Raw genomic sequence first — 21,038 nt, forward strand, 5'->3', positions numbered from 1 at the left:
TATCTCCGCTCTTCTGTAGCTCTGTCGTGTTAGCGTATCATTTCAACTATGGAAAGTTTGACGGATGACCTTTATGAGTTAGAAAACGATTGGGAGCGAAGGGCAAATGTAAAAAGGAGCATCATCGCATCCATTCGATCCATTCCGAAATTCTTATTGAAAGAAAACAAAAATCTAAACAATTAAAGATGGATACTCGTACTTTTTTCCAAAAAATGTAAGAGGTTCGAAACTTTGAAATATCATTTGTTTTTAAGATTTTTTAATAAAAACATTTCACTTTATTTTATCATAAAATACATTTAAAAAAATTAAATTTATAATATATGTATTTTGTATTATATTGTATTAATAAACAAAATTATTTGCTTGTTTTTCATTTATGTAGAATCTAACCCTATACCTCACTGTAAATGTGGGTTCATTTTACGCTGATTCGATTTGCATCTGCTTTTGTAGGACCGGAACTGCGGTGTAAACCGAGGGCTACCTGTACAGTAATGAACAATATCCAACTCTTAAAATAAAAAAATAAAAAACTTATTTACTGGAAATCACTTTCTATTGAGTAACAGTTTCTTTAGTAATTTGAGAAAACCAAGATTTACTTTGGGCAAAAGTTATTAGTAGTATAATAAGGACTGAAGCTCTCTCTTAACAGCAAAATAGGGGTGGGGAAAAATACAACTTCAGGAGATCCACTACTTTAATATATAGTTAATTGAAACAAAAACCAAAAAATTTTAAACATGTTTTTAGGCTGTAATCTTTCTGAAAGAGATCTAAAATTGCCTAAAATAATGATGTAAAATAAACACTGTTAATAGAAATTTATTTGCTAACATGTAAAATATGATTTACACTGCACTGGGTAAGCTCTACTAAAATTAAATAATTTTACTAAATCTACACAATATATAGACTAGTTTTTACGAAACAAAAACTTTTCCAATCCAACAATTATTTTGAACCTAGCAGATGAGCCCGGTGGTGCCTGGGCAAAAAATAACAACAAAGATTAAGATTATTAAATTATTTCATACTTTTAACCCTTCTATCAGTGCCGTCTTTAGGGGAAGGCCTACGGGGCCAGGGCCCAGAGGTCGTAAGGGCCCCTGAATCCGAAAGTATTAAAGTTACAAAGAAAACAAATAGGTTACTTGAAATGAAGAAACCATTAATAATATGATTGAAATTACTCCTCCAACACGTAGTGTGAAGTGTTGAGTACAGGGTGAAAAATCTCACTGGCTAAAAAAAGAAAAAAAAAGGTCAACAGATTTTCTGGGATATGTTAAAAGGGTGATAGCACTAGCTATCACCCTTTTAACATATCCCAGAAAATCTTGTGACCTTGTGAAATAATTACTGTGACAATAATATGGCATGTCTAAGTGAATATAATATAAAAAAGGCTATACAGTAGAATGTCGTTTATTCGAAAGCTTTCCAGTCGTACTGTGTCGTGCTGAATCGAACATTTTTGATACTAGATTAAACTTCTAAAGTATATTTTTTTGTTTTTATATTTTTCAATATATTTATTTTGTTTGTACAAAATAAAGAAATAATTTTTAATGATACAATAGCTTCGATTCTTATTATAAAAATTTTCGTTAGGCTTAAAATCGACAAAAATTCAACACTAGGCGACACGCAACGAAGAAAAATTTCAACATTGGATAGGTTAATATACTTTTCCGTACATAATCGGTTATCCAAACAACCCCAGTCCCCAATTGATTCAGATAAATGATGCTCTACTGTAATTTTTAAAAATATATAAGAATTATATTTAGTTTATTATTTTGTTAACTTTAGCCAATAGATGACGCTACGTATAAATCAGCAAATCGAATGTAGATAGAAATTGATTGATTTACAGAAATCAAATTGATATTTGGGAAAGGGTGTACGACATTATCCAAGTTAAAAGTATTTAAATGCAACTGCCAAGTTTCATAGCAATTAGTCAAATGGCCTAGTAATGTATAGCAAACAAACAAACAAATATCCTTATTTTTATGTATGATATAAAATACATTATACTAATTTACAATATAACTCCTTCTGGGTAAGTCAGGTCCCATCCCTTACCACTAGGCTGCCCCACTGCGAGCTCATAACAGGGATTTTTAAAAAAGGAGTCTCAGTGCTCACAGGGCAAGAAGAATTTTTTAAAAATATATTTTATAATTTCGAGAATATACAAATCTACATTCCCATTTAAATTATTGCACATTTAAACATTGAATGATGTTAAATAATAAAAATTTGCAATTTTATACAGGTTTTTCGAAAAAAAAAAAAATTATTTTGGACTATTTTAAATCATATTTATTCCATTAATTCATGTGTAGGTGTTAATGAACTAGTTTAATAATAATGATAAAATATTATAATTAAACAATATGATTTTATATTTTTAAAAGTTTTATTTTATTACGAGAAATTAATAAAGATTATTTTTATTTCTCAAAATCAAAGTAATTTATTTAATGCTTGAATTATTATAAATATCTAACGATGTAATCAAAATTTAGGAAGAATTACATATTGTTAGGATTAAGAAAAGATATCTCCTGTATTGAATTGTAAAAACTAAAAAGTCATAAAATCAGTTTTCGGGGAAAAGTCTCTCCAGACAAGTTCCAGGAAAATTTGTTTACAGATAAAAAAATAAAATAATAATAAACAATGAAGTGTGGCTAGCAGGATAATTAAACTCTCTCATCTTCATGTAATAAGTATTTATAAAGGATAAATAAAATTTTCCTCCAAATCATTTTAAAATTTCAAATTATCATCATGCAGTGTAACGTCAATATCCATTAAAGCTTGTCAAATTTCAGAATTTATTTCAGGAGTAAAAAAATTCTAGTAATTTTGAGATTTTACTCTCAGCAATATCAAAATGTTGTCGCCTATTCTTTATTCTGTATTAATATAAACCTCTAAAGCCATATCAGGGCGGGGCCCTGATACTTTCTTTTTGAGCCCTTGAACTTTGTGAATATCTAGGTTGACCGAGAGACTATGTACAGTACAAATACCGCGACCAAAAAGTAGAAAATTGCTTCTTGCACAGTTTTTTGCACTGATTACGAATATGTAGGTCATTTTTGAAGCATTTAATCCGTTTTGTAGATATTGATCCACAAAGTTGCGTTTTGCCCTTGCAAAACTCTATAGACAGTGGCACTTCCATAGACAATAGCAATTCAAATTAACCGTCGGTCAGCTGTCGCATACCCAATAAGATCATTAATCATCATATCATGATTTAGTCCCAGAAAAAAGTCCTACTAACTTTGCCAGGCCATTTTTATGTCAACCCTACTGTATATAATACAATCGCATGCTCTCTTAGAGGGGAAAACAGGCAATGAGGTCAAAATACATGTGACAGCAGCAGCCAATTACCATGATAATTCATTCCTACTTCTAAGTGCATGCACAGCCCACAGAATAAAACAGCTTTGTCATACCAGAGAAATCTCGTAGATATGCTGTGTGTCAACCTTAGTACTCATTCTTACCGCCAGGAGGAAAGTGTTCAGCTATAGCGAGGTTTCAAGTCAACATCACAAATGATGTCATAGCATGCGCAATTGTCCAGCGCCATCTTTGTGGTTTGTTTATGTTTTATTTGTGTTTAGGCACGCTAAACGTTATTAGAGTTCTTGTGTTGTTTATTCACTATGGTGAATTGTTGTGTGATTGGGTGTATTAGAGTTCTTGTGTTGTTTATTCACTATGGTGAATTGTTGTGTGATTGGGTGTAATGCTAGTTCACTCAAGAACAAAGGAACATCATTTTTTAAAATTCCCGGCATTATTTATCATCAAGGGCCCCAAACTGAAGAGCTTTCATGACGAAGGCAATTTGCATGGCTCTCGAGAATTAACCGGAGAAATTTCGATACGGATAAAGTGAATATGAATACAAGAGTTTCTCAGAAACATTTCATTTCAGGTAAGCAATAAATCAGATTAGTAGTTATCAGTAAATGATTAGATAAACTTTCACGAGTGTTATAAAGTGTGTCCAAGCCAATTGCATAAATCCTTTTGTTAATACTGATAAAACACAGTTAAATAATTTTAACAACTGCAACTTGCAAACTGCAGACTTGCAGTTTGAATAGATAATGATTTGTGTTCTAACTTTATTTTTCACCTTTTAATTTGTTTTCTTAGTGTCTGCTTGTAATAAACATATAGGTTAGGTTAATATTAAAGTGTTAAGCAAAGATAGTCACTTAGCAGATGAAGAATTAGAAATGAATTTTGAACCAATTGTCCTTCTAGGCTAATTTACATAAATAAAGGTGTGTTTTAAGTATGTTTTAAGATATAAACCAATAATTTCCATTGTTCATTTACAAATAGGTTATTTTGGTGAGCAACATTAACTTAGCTAACATTTTTTTACAATACTACTTTTTACAATGAATTTTTATATTAATAACAAATAATAATCATTACATAGTAATCTTCATCTTGTTCCTGACAAATTCTTATTTATTATTTATACATAACATACCTTAATGATAAGTTTATTTTAATATTGATAATTTTATATATATTATTGAAAAAGTTTCTTTACTCCAAAGGAAAACCTTCCTCATTGTATGATGAGTTATCACCAAATTGGATGCCAACATTATACATGGGGTATGAAAGTGGCCACAGCCCAACTGCATAAAAAGTGTTATGAAAAAGCGCCTAATCAGATTTGTAAGCTTTCATTAGTGAAAGAGTATAATAATTTTTCGACAAAACAAAGTAGTTTATGATGTTATCAAATTCTACTTTAAGTAAGAAATTATTGTTAATTCTCCAAAATAAAAATAATAATTTTAATTTATAATAAAAATACATTTTGTGTTCTAAGCTTCTTGTCCTATTCAATTGTTGTACATCTCAAACCTCTCAACTCAACAAATGTAGGACTTATCATACAGAATGTGTGTTTAAAAGAGCATGGCAAAATTAATCACTTTGAATTGTTTCAATATGCATTTCGGGTCTAAATCCGTCTTCAGGGGTTGATAATTCTTTAAAAAACTGGTTCCGAGTAAAGTCGCAAGGAAAATATATTTTAAATTTAATATTAACACATAAAACACAGAGTATCATATGCTGAGTTCTAAATATACAGAAATACCTCGGTTTTCGTTGACTTCGGTTATTGTCGGTTTCGGTTTTTGTCGATTTTTTTCACAAAAAATTTGTCTCCGTTTTCATTGGTTGCCTCAAATTTCGTTGGCGTGCCCATATGACCTCATTGCTAATTTTGCAAAAACAAAGAGCGAGCCACGCGTTTTTCTGTTCAGTGTGGTGGTGTTTCTCGTGTGAGCATTAGCCCGTGCGTCTAGCCAAACAACTCCTCTATGACAGCCGGATGGCCAAGCGGTCAAGGTGACAGCCAACCACTCTGGGGAGCTGGAATCGAATCTGGACAGGTCGAAAAATCCCGAAGAATTTTTCGAGCGGTGGTTCATCCAGATATGTCAGACCTCGTCCCTCATCCCCCGGCCGCCCCCATTGTGGGCCTGGCCAAACCCATAATGGGCTTGCTAAAAGAGACCCTCTTAGTGCCCACAGGGCAGAAAGAGTTTAAAAACATTCAAACAATTCAACTGCTTTTCTTTCCTTTCAGCTTCATCGTAGGACCAGAACCAGCAGCCCTTCAAATGCCATGTTAAATGTTCATTTATTCATTACATTAGTGTTTTATATTCATTTTATATTAAATTCTTATTGTTTTTAGTATTAAGCATTATATTTATTCTCTATAAAATGTGTTTTTAGTATGGATTTCGGAGTGTATAGAACGAATTAATTGGATTTACATTGATTCATATGGAAATAACTGCCTCGGTTTCGGATTTCACCGATTGTTTTCGGACGGATTATCGACGAAAACCGAGGAATCACTGTATATGAAATTTTTAAAAAACATCAAAACCAAAACGAATTTACCTGGGAGGAAGAATTTACTGCATATAAAAAATACATTTTTCCTGCAATAATATTGAAATTGCGGTTTTTTCCAAACCGTCATTGTTAAGGTAATACATATAGAGTTTAAAACGTTTTATCAGTAAAATGCAATATTGCAGAACCGATTATTTGCTAGACTAAGTAATTTTCACTATTTTTTAAAGGCTGTTAAATCTTAAGTTATATTATTATTAAAATTATAAAATTTGTGTGGCGCCATCTGTTGAGATTTTGTTATAAACTTTTTTCCATTTTTATAGTAAAAAGCTAATCTTACAAAAACGGCAAAATACACTAGAAAAACAAATAGTGTTGAATAATTATTCGAATAACACTGAAAAAATTAATAACTCTCAGTTGTATTACGCTTGTCTCAATGCAGAGAATAGGTCGTATATCAGCGCCGCCCTGAGAAAAATCTGCATATTGCTGCCAGGCACAACGCACTAGGGCAAGGCCGTCCAGATACATCTAGACGGCCTTGACCAGGGCCAGTGTTCAGTAACGCAGAATTCTGGCTTATTCACGGCTGTGCCATGATACTGAACGATATTCATAGTAATTCTGACTTCGCCCACTGTAAGAATTCTTACTCATTTAATCAGACTTACTGTGCTTAGAGACATCACTCAGTCTTTCTTCGTTTTCGCTTTGAAGAATTTTACTATTAGACTGTAATGTCGTGTTGGATTAAATAATTTTATCTTAAAAAATTAGAATAAATATAATTTAAAATGAAGTTACTATTTTTATTAACTTAAATTAACTTTATTAACTAATGTTTAATTTTAACTTCGTCTGCCAGTTTTCCTAGTTGTCTAGCAAATCGTTCAATAACGCTCAGAATTCTGACTTGCGAGTTAGTATTCTGCGTTACTGAATAAAAGTGAATGGCTAAGCGGTTTTATTCTGCGGGCTGTGGTGCATGTAATTAAACCAGAGGTGCTGAAGATAGTGTTGCCAGATTGAGGGCTTCGTCAAAACATGAGTGGATCCAGGCAGGACATTTGCACCTTACTCTCGAGTCATCTGTGGAAGCTTTTAGTCAATAGAACATAATTTGTTTTTTTCTATCTTTCTTTCATCAGACTAGCAAAAATTAATATTTCGGCAAAACATTTTGAATAATTTTGGTCTTGGATGCGATTAATGTTATTTTCCTGTTAATTTCAGTTTAAAATTAATCTTATTTTATAACAGATTTCAATGAACGAATGTCAAAGTAGAAGAATTTCAAAGAAACCATAGCAATAAAGTTCATTGAAGGTTTACTATATGGGAAATTTACATGAATTAGAATTTTATGATGTTCAATTAATGTTATTTACATTTAAATCCTGCTACTAAGTAATATAGAGATTATATCATCATTATTCCTTATCCAAATCAAGTTAAAAGTTATTACCTGATAACTTGACAAACCTGATATTATTATTATATATGCGGCAGCAAACCTGATATTATTATTATTATTAGAAAAGTTGCCGCCGAAGTTTTCATCGCGAAAACGTGTACGTCGGACGTTAAGCGCCGCCATCCTGAGAGCCTAGAAGTTTGACAATAGCGTTTGGAACATCGAGCATGATTCCACTGACGTTCCAAACGCTATTGTCAAACTTTTTTTTTTTTTTAACTCTTTCCGCCCTGTGGGCACTAAGAGGGCCTCTTTTAGTAGGCCCATTATGGGTTCGGCCAGGCCCACAATGGGGCAACCGGGTGGTGAGGGACGGGGCCCGACATATCCGAACGGACCACCCCCCAAAAATTCCTGGGGATTATTCGACCCGTTCGGATTCGATCCCGGGTCCCCCAGAGCGGTAGGCTGCCACCTTTACCGCTCGGCCATCCGGCCGTCTTGTCAAACTTCTAGGCTCACAGGATGTCGGCGTTTAATGTCCGTCGTACACGTTTATGCGATAAAAATTTCGGCCGTAACCTCTCTATTAAAAACAGTCCATAACGTCAAAGTTTTGCACACTGACGACGTGAGCTGATCAAATTTTTAGTGCAGGAACTTTTGCTGATCTGGACATTTTTGGATTTTTGAAACTATGTTTCTTTGGCAGATATACTGTATCAGTATTTGCTTCTAAATTTTGTGACTGTGTTGTTAGGAGAACGGAAGCATGTTTACGTCTTAAATGGTCTACTAAATTAGAGGTGTTATTGCAATAATTTTAATTGTTTTACTTTACTGTATTTTTTAAAATAAATATTACAGTTCGCAGAAGATCGAGACATTTTTTCGAAATAATTCCATACACGCGATCTATTTTTTCTATGCATTTTGAACTATTCTCTATAGTTAAAAATACAGTACTAAGCTTTTACAATAAGTCACAAATTATAAATACATATATATTTAACGAAAAATGTAACAAAAAGTTACCTTTATATTAACTAGCTACTTTTAATATAACTAAAGGGTATAAAATATTATTTTTTTACATTAATAATAATGTTTTTGACATTTAAAAAAATCTGTGAAATCTTAACGTGAAAAATCATAACATTAATAGCCATAAAATTGTAACTCTGAAGCAGATAATGTTTTGATTAAGTAATTTCAAATTTCCATATTCGTCTAATTAATTAAAATAAATAAAATCATAAAATACTGCATTTTTCTTCTATCATTTTAATTTTTTTATTTTTTTGAAATATGACAGAATTTCGGGAACTTTCAGAGACAAATAGGGAAAAAATAGGAAAGAGGTAATAATGGGGAAATTTTGAAGAATTTTATATTCTGGGAGGGGGAATTGGGGAATATATAGCTATTTATTTAACGTTAATTTGACGTGTTAACTTCTTCATTTCATGTATTGTCAACTTTCCAAAATGGAGAAAATTCCAATTAAGCTTGTTAAAACATATAATAGCATCTCAATAGAACTATACATGATTTTATAACATCTTGTTATAGCTAAAACTATAAAAAGTAAGAATTGGTTTTGCCTTTAAATCTCACAAATTTCTCAATACTGCTCATTATTATGTATATTTGCTATTTATAAAATAAATTTGTTTTGTTTTATTGTAATAGGAAACTTTTTAAACAAAAGAGTATTATTAAAATCTTCAGATATGGTTAGTATTTCAAAAACAAAATTGTTTTGTTAACTTCTTTGTTTTCAGTATTAGTTGTTATTACAAATTTTTAAAATAATAGCTAATTTATAAATAATAATGCGTTTATTAAAATAACCAGTGAAACGATTCTAATTGGATTATTAACGTAAATATGTAAAACTTTAAAAAAATTATATTTTAAAACTTTTCTATAAGTAAAATATTACTTAACGCGAATATGTTATCCATTAAGCAGTATTTAGCTTGAGTTTATAAAGCTTTACATACTTCTCCATAATAATTAAATAAATCCTGAGATTATAAATAACCAGATATCTAATTCTTAATATAATCAACTAAAAATAATTGAAGGTGCTTGCTTTTATAACTCAAAAACTTTGTAAAAATATAATAAAGCGGGTGAAATTTAAGAATTTTTATATTCTTACAGAATGTTTAAAGCATGCGACCACATATAAATACACAATATTTGGTTTATTTCTATCATAATATGTAAAGAAGTGACAGAAATCTGTGTGACAATAGTATTAGGATTTTAAAATAAATAATAACTGAAGATACAGTTGCATGCATGTTTTTTTTCCTTCTTCCAACTAGTTATTATATAATATTAGATATCTTATTATTTTCAAATTATGAAAGAAAAGAAATTATTGTAAAAATTTAATAAATAGATCTTCGAAAAAAAATTTCAATAAAAATTACGAGTACTGAAAATATTAAAATTTTATCCTAACATTGATATTATTGTGGAGAATTCTTCGATAAAATTTCATTATGTGGAAAAATTTTGCAGAGACTTTGAGAATAGTTTTTATTCTATCTACTTGGTAACCTGGCTGTCTATACATATGGCGTGATAGTCGTAGTATTAGAATTTTTTTTATCTTGGGATATTCGAGGATTTCAAATACTTTCTAGTGTTCGAGTAATCTCGGTAATATTCGCTCAACTCCATTAAAAAGACTAATAGAACAATTTATAAACATCTTTAAATGTAACATACGAAATTTTAATATGAAATCGCGTCTCGTCTATGAAATCAAGTGTTTACGGATTAGTGCAAGCCCGCGGACCATTTTGAATGGCATTGATTTAAAACAATATTTGTTTTATCTGAAAATCTTAATTACAAGTAATCACAAAAACAAGTAAGAAAATAATAGAAAAAAAGTTATTTAATTAACTATTCAAGACGATAAAATCAATGTAAAAAATATCGAAAATTACTAGTACTATATTGACATTTTAGTACACTTCGAACAGGAAGTATTTAAACAAGAATAGTTATGATGTCCAACATTATAGCGGAACAATCTTTAGAAATTTAATTTGAGAAATAAAATTTTAAAAGAATTTCAGGAAAAAAAATTTCCGAATTATATCGAAAATGCTTAAAATATTGAAGCATTGCTGCAACTTACCCCGGTTTCATCTTAGCGAATATTTTGAAAATGTATTGCAAACCGGATACATTAAACTTAGGCAAACATTAGATAACAACTAAAATAACTATTTAAAAATCCGATAACTTATTTGGATATTTCGTAATGGGTCAAAAGTCGGCTAAATGGATACGCGACAAGGTGCTAACTTCCTGTCTCTTTTTTTTTTTTTTTTTTTTTTAACTCTTTCCGCCCTGTGGGCACTAAGAGGGCCTCTTTTAGTAGGCCCATTATGGGTTCGGCCAGGCCCACAATGGGGCGACCGAGTGGTGAGGGACGGGGCCCGACATATCCGAACGGACCACCCCCCGAAAAATTCCTGGGGATTATTCGACCCGTTCGGATTCGATCCCGGGTCCCCCAGAGCGGTAGGCTGCCACCTTTACCGCTCGGCCATCCGGCCGTCAACTTCCTGTCTCAGAGGCAACGAGTTTAAAGCCAAATGGCTTCGCCAATCGTACGAATGGCGAAGCCAATTGTTATGAAATGGGTAGATCGAAATATTAAATAATGTCAGTCATCAGTTAAAAAACATTTTTGTAACATTATATCTTATGTAAATATAATTATTTTTAATTTTTTATCTACACCATATGATTTTTAATGAAAACAATTTAAAATTTAACAATGTGGTCTGAAGACCACGTGTTCTGTTGCCTAACCGGCTCGTAACCAACCCCTTGGGTGGTTCACGGTGTAAAGGAGGGACAGGCCCTCATAGCGCAAAAGCTTCCTGTTGTAAAAGTTAATGGGAGGAGGGGAGATATGTGGTCCAAAGATCACGTGCGTGATCCTTGGGTGGGCCGCAGGGTAAAGAAAGGATGGGCCGCGTTTTCGGAAGAAAAAAAATAGAGAGAGGGAGATCGCGCATGCTCAACGGAAGGAGAGAGAGACTTTTTTCGGAAAAAAGAATGGAGAGAAGACGTGTAGACGATAGAGTCGCGAAATTGTTTTTTTGTGTGTGTTGTTTCTTCTGTTTTAGTGTCTGTTATAGCGAAGGGACAGAGTAATGATGGAAGGACTAAAATAAACTTTAAGTTCTTTGCATTGGAGTGTGTGATTTACCTATTTTACAAACATTAATACACGCTTTACAGTGTTATAATTGTACGGTACTTTTCTATTTATATCGAATAATGCACCAGATTTACCTTTTCAAGGGCATTTTTAAAAAGATAAATCTAGTGCATTAATTCCTTTTGAATTGAAATAACATGACTTCTGAAAGTTCTTATATGGTTAATCGGAACCTCTTGCCCCTAAGATTTTCACATCTGGTCTCTGCTTTCTTCTATCTAACTTGTTCTCGAGATTAAGGAAAGACGGACGGGCGACAGTGGAAATTTATAGGAAATATGAATTTTTAAAATTGCAGGTCCAATAAAATAAAATGATGGGTAACTGAGGATAAATTAAATGATACAAAATAAATAGAAATAAAAAACTAAAATTAATTTTTACCCCTATTTATTTTAGTTAAGCTTTACGAAAACTTAACTAAAGCCGAGACTATCACTAAGTATTAATAGCAACTGAAACATTTAAAAATAAATAATAATTACAACTAAAAAACAATACTATAATTAATCACGCAAATAGGGTATCATTTCATTGGGAAAATTAGAGTTACCAACTTTCTTGTACAAGAAGAGGACACTGAATGGACATTATACTACGGAAGGCAAACGCTATCAGCGACAATTCGCGACAGCCGAACTTTTGAATAAGTGTAGAAGACGACAGAGAGCTGAATGCCACTAGTTAACGGCTGGGGAATGAAACAGTGTCCTGCATGACGTCGGTTTGCCACTTACACTAGCACGCAATTGCCACGCATGTTAGGCACAGTGTGAGTAGCTTCCAGAGATGTATGACACAATGGACTCAGCGACATCTGCGTCAACCGTGTCATACATCTATAGATCACACCAGCGCACGACAGAGCGCAAAGACTGGCAAATTTGCCGAACGGCCCGTCGGAACCCGTTTGCCATGTCACGTATCATCCAAAGCCGCCTGTCGCTGTCAATGGGTGCATTTGTGTTCACCCAAACCATTCGCAACAGGTTGCATAAACGGCAGCCAGCAATAGAGTTACCATTAACCGCTCGACATAGAGCTGCACGCCTTGATGTGGTGTCGTCGTCATCGCAGCTGGACCGCTGAATGGCATCGGGTATTGTTTACGGATGAATCCTGTTTTTGTCTGTGGAAGAATGACAACCGTGGACGGCTGTGGTGGTATCCTGGGAAACGCTACGTGTCAGCCCTTTTTTCCGAGGTCGCACCGACCTCATACCGAGCGTCATGATTTGGGGGTGCGTTGTCTTTGATCAGTGGACAGCCCTGGTACACATTTCCGGTACTCTGATAGCAGACAGTGTGTCATACAAATTGTGGGGCCTATGGATCGGGCACTGGTTCAGGCCGCACCCGATAAGGTGTTCCAGCAAGACAATGCCTGGACCTTACGTCGCAGGTTCAGGCTGGAGAACTCTCACCAGCTTGAACGGATTCATATTGGATGGTGCGGTGATGGATGTCGCCACCCCGCGGATATTGAGTTTTTTTGTTATTTTCTCACATTTATGTTTTGTAAATTTATTACTGTTTGAATGCTCAATAATTTAATTCTATCTAGTTTTATACATTTTCTACAACTGTAACCACCGTTAAATTATTAATAAATGTGTCTCATAACACTCGTCAGAAAAGGCAAGACGAGAACTAGTATGGTGACCGTTAGTTAAAGCAAATTTAGTTGTGTCCTGTTTAGCAGAAACGAAAAGCATAAACACAAAGATCATTTATTACATAACACATATCCTTCCCTGGCCGGCAGCCTCGCCGGATTTTCTCCCATTGAACCAGTGGCGTAGCTAGGGGGTGCGGTAGGTGCGGGCCGCACCGGGCCCCTGGAAAGCAATAGGCCCAAAATCACAAGAAAAAAGACCTGAAAAATTTTTTCGGGAGCCAACGAATCTGGTTCCGCACCGGGCCCGGAGAACCGTAGCTACGCCACTGCATTGAACACTTGTGGGACCTTCTCCGATGTGAGGTGTACCGGAGACCACCAGCATATATCATGGACAAAATGCGTGCGGCAGTGGATGCAGCTTGGCAAGGCAGCTCAGGCAACCATTCTTCACTTCATTGATAGTATGCTCCGCCAAATAGCTGCCCATAGGGAACATTTCGTTACTTAATAAACAGGTGTCTGTTGTATATCTTCGTTCTTTCAATCATTTGCATTTCTCTGTCACCTTTTCTGGTCCTGCAATGCTTATGTGGCTAAGCGCATTCCTTTGCAGTGTTGCGATTTCACTTTTGAAAAGAGTATAATTTTGGGAAACTTTGTTATATTAAACTCATTTAACGTGATAGTTTTGTTAGGAAATGTAGATGAATTTGTTAGTTTAGCAAATTACACTTATGTTTTAAATTACAAAAAGTAGTCGTTGACCTCCTCCTGGAAACGAGAAAAGTTAACGACTAAACATTAATATTTGAAAAGTCATCCGTGTTGGATAGCTAGTGATGGCCTTGCACGTGATGACGACCAACGACCGACTATTGGTGTTCGGTGGTTTTATCCACTCGATTATTAGCGAGGTTGAGGCGGAAGTTTTAAACGTGAAAACATGTACGTCGGACGTTCAGCGCCGCTTTCCTGTAAGCCTAGGAGTTTGACAATTGTGTTTGGAAAGTCGGTGGAATCATGCTCGACATTCCAAACGCCATTGTCAAACTTCTAGGTTTACAGGAAAGCGACGCTGAACGTCCGACGTACACATTTTTACGTTTAAAACTTCGGCCTCAACCTCGCTATTAAAGGATACTTACTGGGCGTCATTTCGAAAAAATTATAGACCTATAAATTCGCTGTCATCCGTCTGCCGTCTATCCCTAATCCCGAAAACAGAGTTAGATAGATGAATGCCGGCCAGTTTGTCATTTTGTCCCGGTTATTTGGTAAAATTTTAAAAGTGCCGAAATAGTGCAGTAAAATGGCGATTTGGCAACTAAATAATCCGATCTGTTACACTCACTGTTGCCAAACTAAATATTTTGTATCTAGATCTAAATACGTTTAATGTTGTCTAGATGTTCCCCCCAAAATTTATAGCATGTGGCTTAATGAATTTAGAATTTTTTTTATCCAAATATTTTGTCACAGTATTTATAATAGGATGTAGCCTATCAGATCAAGATATTTTTATTTCATTTTACATATTTTGTTTCAAATAGAGTTGGCAACACTGAAACTTACACTAGCACGTCATTGTTGCGAAAGTCCTATCTTAGTCGAGTTCGAATTGCTAGTCGGCATTTGCCATTATTTTGTACTGTGCATTAAATTAATTTATTCCCTAAAATGCCAGAAAGAAACTGTTTACTGATGAATTTAAAAAAAATTATCAATTTTTTAAAAAGTTTGTGATTGTATTGACAGAGTGAAATGTAAACTGTGCTTTTCAGAATTTAACGTGGGCGTTTAGACATTAAAAATCACTTGAAATGTGCGAAACATAAGGCAGCCTAATAGCAGCTGAAGCAACTTCCTTAAATATATCATCATATTTTAAAAGTACCGATTTATTTTCTATTGTGAGTATTTTCTCAAATTTTCCCGGTTTCAGAAAAAAATATTATGGCAAGCCTACATGGAAAGACGTGACCATATCTTTACAATGGTCAGGTAATTTTTCTTGACTACCGCATAATTGGGGTAAAAGTTCGCATGCGCATTTTTGGCCACAGTGGCATGGAAACATTGCACCACAACACCGTTTATTTCAAAAACATATATTGCCATCTACACCGAACACATTTCTGAATATTTAGTCCATCACAATGCACACGAGAAACGAATTTATAAAAATATCTAATGAATGATTTACTTAAGTTTAAACCTAATCATGAAATACAGTATGTAAACAATCAAAACATATCAGAAAGATGAAAAATGAATCTTACCACATGGTTTCAAAACTATTCTCGCCAAGTCAGTTATTATTAAGTCTCCAACAATTCAGGAAGAGAACTTGTAAACTAATTCACATTTATACAACTAATTATATCCCTACTGTGCACTTTTTTGCCCCCGAACCTTTATCCCACTCTACTCTATATTTCAAATTGTAATGTTGTACAAAGTACAACATTACACAATGTTTTTTGAAACTGACTGATGTGACTCGTGTATTACTTAAGTTGACTCACATTTACAAACCTAACGAGTCACTTCACTCATTAATTCACAATTTGTATGACACACTGTCTGCTATCAGAGTACCGGAAATGTGTACCAGGGCTGTCCACTGATCAAAGACAACGCACCCCCAAATCATGACGTCGGTATGAAGTCGGTGCGACCTCGGAAAAAAGGGCTGACACTATGACCACAAGCAGTGTTGCCGTTCCTAGTACATTTGTACTTTTCGGGTACATTTTGTTTTTTCGAGAGCATTGAAAGTACACTTAGATTTTTAGTACATTTTGAGTACATTATAATATTTTAGTACCATTTATGGTACAAAATAATATTTCACGCCTTAAACTAATTTTTTTCGCATTTTCTCGTTAATAAAGTCTCACTAGTGAGACTAGTGTCACTGCTCGCTAATTTGATTTACCCAATCACAACATACATATGGTGTATGTCGGTGGACGTCAACAACATACAGATAGTTGCACGTGCAAATGTCTTGACTGAATGGTCCTCTTTCACACGTATGTCAAACGTTTCAGTCATCTGCACATTTTCATGAGGACCTTGACAAAATTTTTCACGCCACGTGGTCCAAACAATTCAACTCTGTCAAACAAAAATAATGGACAAGTAAGGAAAGCAATGATTTTAAACTTTTGTCGTCAATAATATCAAAATATCCTTTAAGTCAGAGTCGAATTATTACAGAAAATAGTTTTGAAATTGTACGAGTATAAATAATATAAATACTTTTATATTATTTTCTACCACTATAATTTAATTCTTAAATTATGAACTTCAATTTTAGTAATCTTGGTAAAAGAAATAACTTTTGTTAATTTGAATCTGTCCACGTATATTTTAATTTATAATTTTTTTTTATCTATCACTATTATATTTTTAAAAAATCAACTTCTAATGCTGCAACTAATAACAAAAAACCATACAAACTATTTTCATAAAATCTTTTTATGAAATATTTAATTTTAAAGTATTCATATTTAACAGGTATTCGTGAATACGAATTTAAAATAAGCACAAAAATTGAATATGATAGTATATTAATATCAAAAGCAACCAACCATAGAAATAGTTCATTTTGAAGGAAAATAGTACATTTTTTGAAGGAGCTTCAGTACGTTTTGAAATTTCATTGTGGCAACGCTGACCACAAGCCAACTACAACAACAATCCTAACTACAAACGCCGCCATTTTCTGTTGCCCGACATTGTAGCTTATGATTCCTATTTACGTAAACAGTATTTACAAATATCATTAAATTTTCCAGTTATTTTTTTACATATAATTTAGTTTATTTCATTTAATTTTAACAAAAATATAATTAAAATGAACTTAATAGGCGTAATTAATGTTTAATGATCCATTATCCAATATCGTTATAAGCCATAAATAAATAACTTATAACAATCTTAAACAAGCATAATACAAATAATAGTTGGAATTTAGACACTCATTAATTTGTCCTACAAAATCAAAGTAGCTATAAGCAATGATTTTGTAATAAAATAATAGATTAAAAGCTGAAAAAATAAAATAATAATACTGTACTATTATTTTAAATCTATATTTCTTCTTACCACTAGGCCCAAACCAAGGAATTAGTTACAAACAGATTTTAATTATTACAATTAAACCATATTATAAATAACTTATATACATATAAAATATGAAAAAAATTTCTCATAACTTCATAGAATATCGATTCATAACTTATGACTTATTTTAATGCAGTGTATCCATTTCCGCGTATTAAAACTCTTGGTTCTCGGAGTCTCGTTGCAAATTTTCATATAGTTATTAATGAAAATATTGCATAGAATAGGAATAGCTTTACAAAATATTGATATATCGGCATTCCTTACACCACACATACACACGCCATCATTTGTAACAAGTTTTCGTAGTATTGCATTTAATAATGACTTTCTGATTGTTATTCTTTAAAAATATTTTCTTATACTTAGAAGATTAGCTAGAACCAGAGCCGTAACTAGGGTATGGCCAATGTGGCCCCCGCCATAGGCGCCGATTTAATAAAGGCGCCGATTTAATAAAGGCGCCAACGAGAAGGTTTCGGAATAATATGTATTCGAAATTAATAACACAAAAATATTTTTATATTTATATTTATATAGTGTTTTGAATGTCATTAGATAATTTTTTTACAAGAGCTTTTTTTAGAATAAAATAATTATATTTTTAATAATAAAAATTAAAAAGGCACCATTTTTATTCTTGGCCATAGGCGTCCAAAACCCTAGTTACGGCTCTGGCTGGAACATTATCATCAAACAGCCTAATCTTCTTAAACTTTATAATTCCCAACTGTACTGTACGTCATCACACAGATGCTACCTTGTCAAACAGTTTGCAAGAATGTTTAAGTAAAACGAGCTGATTCGTGCAAAACAGGAGCAGTCAAGTTTTTATAACAGTTAAATAAGTTTTTAAGTTGTGACCGTCTTTTCAGAACCTCCATTATCCAAAATTCATGTTAATTCTTTTGTTTCTACACACTGAACAGCAACAACTATAGTAACATTTAGATAAATATTAATGGATATACAGTACTTACAGAAATGGTTGGTCTCTCTTTTGTAAATCTAATTTGGTAGAAAATGAGCATTTGGTTCTCTTCTGTAACATGCCAGGTACAGATAACATTCTTTAGTTGCTCATTCACCTATAATGATGTATTTGTTATCCACGAAATCAGCATACTTCTGCTCAAGTCTCAATCGCTACTCGTCTCTGCACTAATCTGCAGATTTTTTTTCTGCTTTGCTGGAATTTGTTAAAATAATCTGGCAGTTTGGGAAATATATTTGGAATTGCATTTTTCCTTAACTTTGTAATCTTCCTTTTAGGTTCCACTATACTCCATTAAAGTTCTTATATACATCCTTCCTCAGGATATCAGAAAGTAAAAAATACTGTTCACAAACCACGCTATGATCAGTTGGAGTCCTTTTATCCCTTAGAATAAGGTCCACCTAACGTTTTAAGACGTTTCGCATTTTCACTATGGCGGAAATATTAGCTATAGAAAAAAAAGTTTTATCATTTCGTATCGGTGACCGCGCGTGCATTAGTTCTTTCCTTCAGAGAGCAATTGACATTCAGCTGTGTTTATGACCTAGCCGGAGGGAGAAAACGGGAGCGGTTGGGGACTTGCAGTTCCTCCATTCCATGTCTTCAGCCGGAAGTATCACGTTTGGCGGGAAAAACTTAAAGTTTAAAAATGATAGCCCATCGCGTCAGTTCTATAACAAATTTTTTAAAAATTCTTTCCATAGTGACCACGTGACGTTCTATTATCCAATAGGAAGTAACGATATAACGAGTTCATTAATTAGAAAGTGTTATCGCTAATCTAACGTACAGTACATACAATTCATCTTTGTTTTATCCAAGTGGAATTAAAAAGACTCGCTATTTTGTCAAAAAAATAAAAATAAAATAATAATAATAATGCTTAAGAGTAGCATAAGAGTAAAATTGGTCAGGCAAATTCCAGATCTAACCGAATAGGAACAACTGAGACCCCTGAAATTAGTGAAGTCCGACTTGTGCAACAAACATCGAGTAAGAATCGCTTTGTCAAGAACTGTAGAAAAAGCATTAAAAAGTCAACCTCGACTTGAAGCTCTTCTCAATTTTTCAATCTCTATTTTCTCATAAAAATATTCTGTCATGCTTGACGGAACAATTTCTAGTTAGAGGTAAAAGTCTGAAAGTTGTACTGCAACATACTGTAAGATTTGTACTGTACATGTGGAAATTTGAAATTAAAGTTATTACAGAAAATTTTTCGAATGCTGCTAATACATTTTCCAAAAATTATGTAATGAGCTTTATTTGGGACTTCGTTCCAAATAAAGCCTATATGTAAAACATAATTTATTAATTAAAGTTAAAAATAAGAGCTAATTAAATTACAATAAATATATTTTATTGGGTTTAAATACAAGTAGCAACTTAAACATCACATTATACGCAAAGAAAACTGGATTCAACCGTAAGTTCAATGCACTCTTCATAAACATATCTTGAACACTGTACACACGGGTTTCATGTCAGCAATTCGATCTTCTCTGCATAAATAACAGAACCAGCTTTCTTTTCTGTTGTTTGTTTGCCACTAGGTCCAGCTGCAAGATCTATCACGGATTTTGGAAAATGATAAGCCCATTTGATGAAAGTTGCTGTGATCATTTCTCAGTCATCTCAACCTCTCTGCCAGATGGAAGATTATCCTTCCATTTAAGATTTAATCTTTTCCCTTTTAAAGTCATCTTAGGCGGTACGAATTGACTCAGTGCTTTTTCCATACGAGACAATATACAGTGAAACCTTGCTTAACGAGCATAATTCGTTCCAGAACCTTACTCGTTAAGCGAACAACTTTTCCCATAAAAATTAATGTAAAATATGATAATACGTTCCACGCCGAAAAAAATACTCAAATACCGTATTTACTTGCGTATAAGACGAAGTTTTTATTGATTTTTCACTGCTTTAAAAACCTAGGTCGTCCTTGTACGCGCGAGCAAAGGATCCTTTGCGTTTTTGCAATAATTTTTGTGAACTGTGTATAGTTCATGCTGCCATTATAGCAGAGTGCTATCGAGGTCAAGGTGAATGTCGCTTTTAAAGAGATAATCCAAAAATAGCTGATCACTTAGCAATGATTATAAATGTAGTTATTTCTTATTTGTTAAATTGATACTTTCACAATGTACAAATATTTTATTAAATTATTAAACATAAACTTTTTCCTCTCGTGCATTATAATCTTTTGGTTTTGCTACATGGGTATCAAGTGCATAAAAAAGCAATTTTCAAAAGCTGATAGCTCTCATTCAGGGAATATTGCATTTTAAATTCACTCGACGGATCAGAGGACGATGCTTTGTAGAGTAAGGCCGCGATTCCACTAGCCGTAAAAGGGCCGTAAAACCCCTCGCCGTAAAAGCTTTTAATCACGTGACCATGATATTTTACGCCTGAGCAGGTCGTAAAACCAACGTAAAAGCGAGTTGAGCAGTGTTCAACTTTCCAAGTGAATACGACCGTAAACCGGTACCATCCACCAATCAGAAGTCAGTGAAATCTAGGTCATCGTGACACGGTGCGAAAATGGCGGAAAACGAGCTTTTGTGTACGTTCTCTCGTGGCTACTCTAGAAGATCTGGAAAGATTTATCGAAAACATCCGAAAGTATTCGTGTATCTACGACAAGAGGTATCCCGATTAT

The 21,038-nt window shown here is 33.5% G+C and overlaps 1 protein-coding gene across 4 annotated transcripts in view; it reads right to left on the minus strand.

Moving 5' to 3' along the window:
• The window catches only part of LOC136979196 (neprilysin-1-like), a 136,965-nt gene that overhangs the window by 107,482 nt on the left and 8,445 nt on the right, over positions 1-21,038 (minus strand). The window contains exon 1 of one of the 4 annotated variants that reach the window (XM_067275162.1): positions 15,525-15,599. The exons of 2 other annotated variants lie outside the window; for them this stretch is intronic. In XM_067275162.1, the coding sequence (XP_067131263.1) occupies positions 15,525-15,529 (5 nt within the window). In that variant the 5' untranslated portion in view covers positions 15,530-15,599. Of the gene's footprint in view, positions 1-10,526; positions 10,689-15,524; positions 15,600-21,038 lie in introns of those variants that run through there. One more of the 4 variants, XM_067275155.1, reaches the window with a different exon arrangement.

This window comes from Centruroides vittatus, unplaced genomic scaffold (assembly GCF_030686945.1).
Source record: "Centruroides vittatus isolate TY-2023 unplaced genomic scaffold, ASM3068694v2 contig_1154, whole genome shotgun sequence".
Classification (NCBI taxonomy): Eukaryota; Metazoa; Arthropoda; class Arachnida; order Scorpiones; family Buthidae; genus Centruroides; species Centruroides vittatus.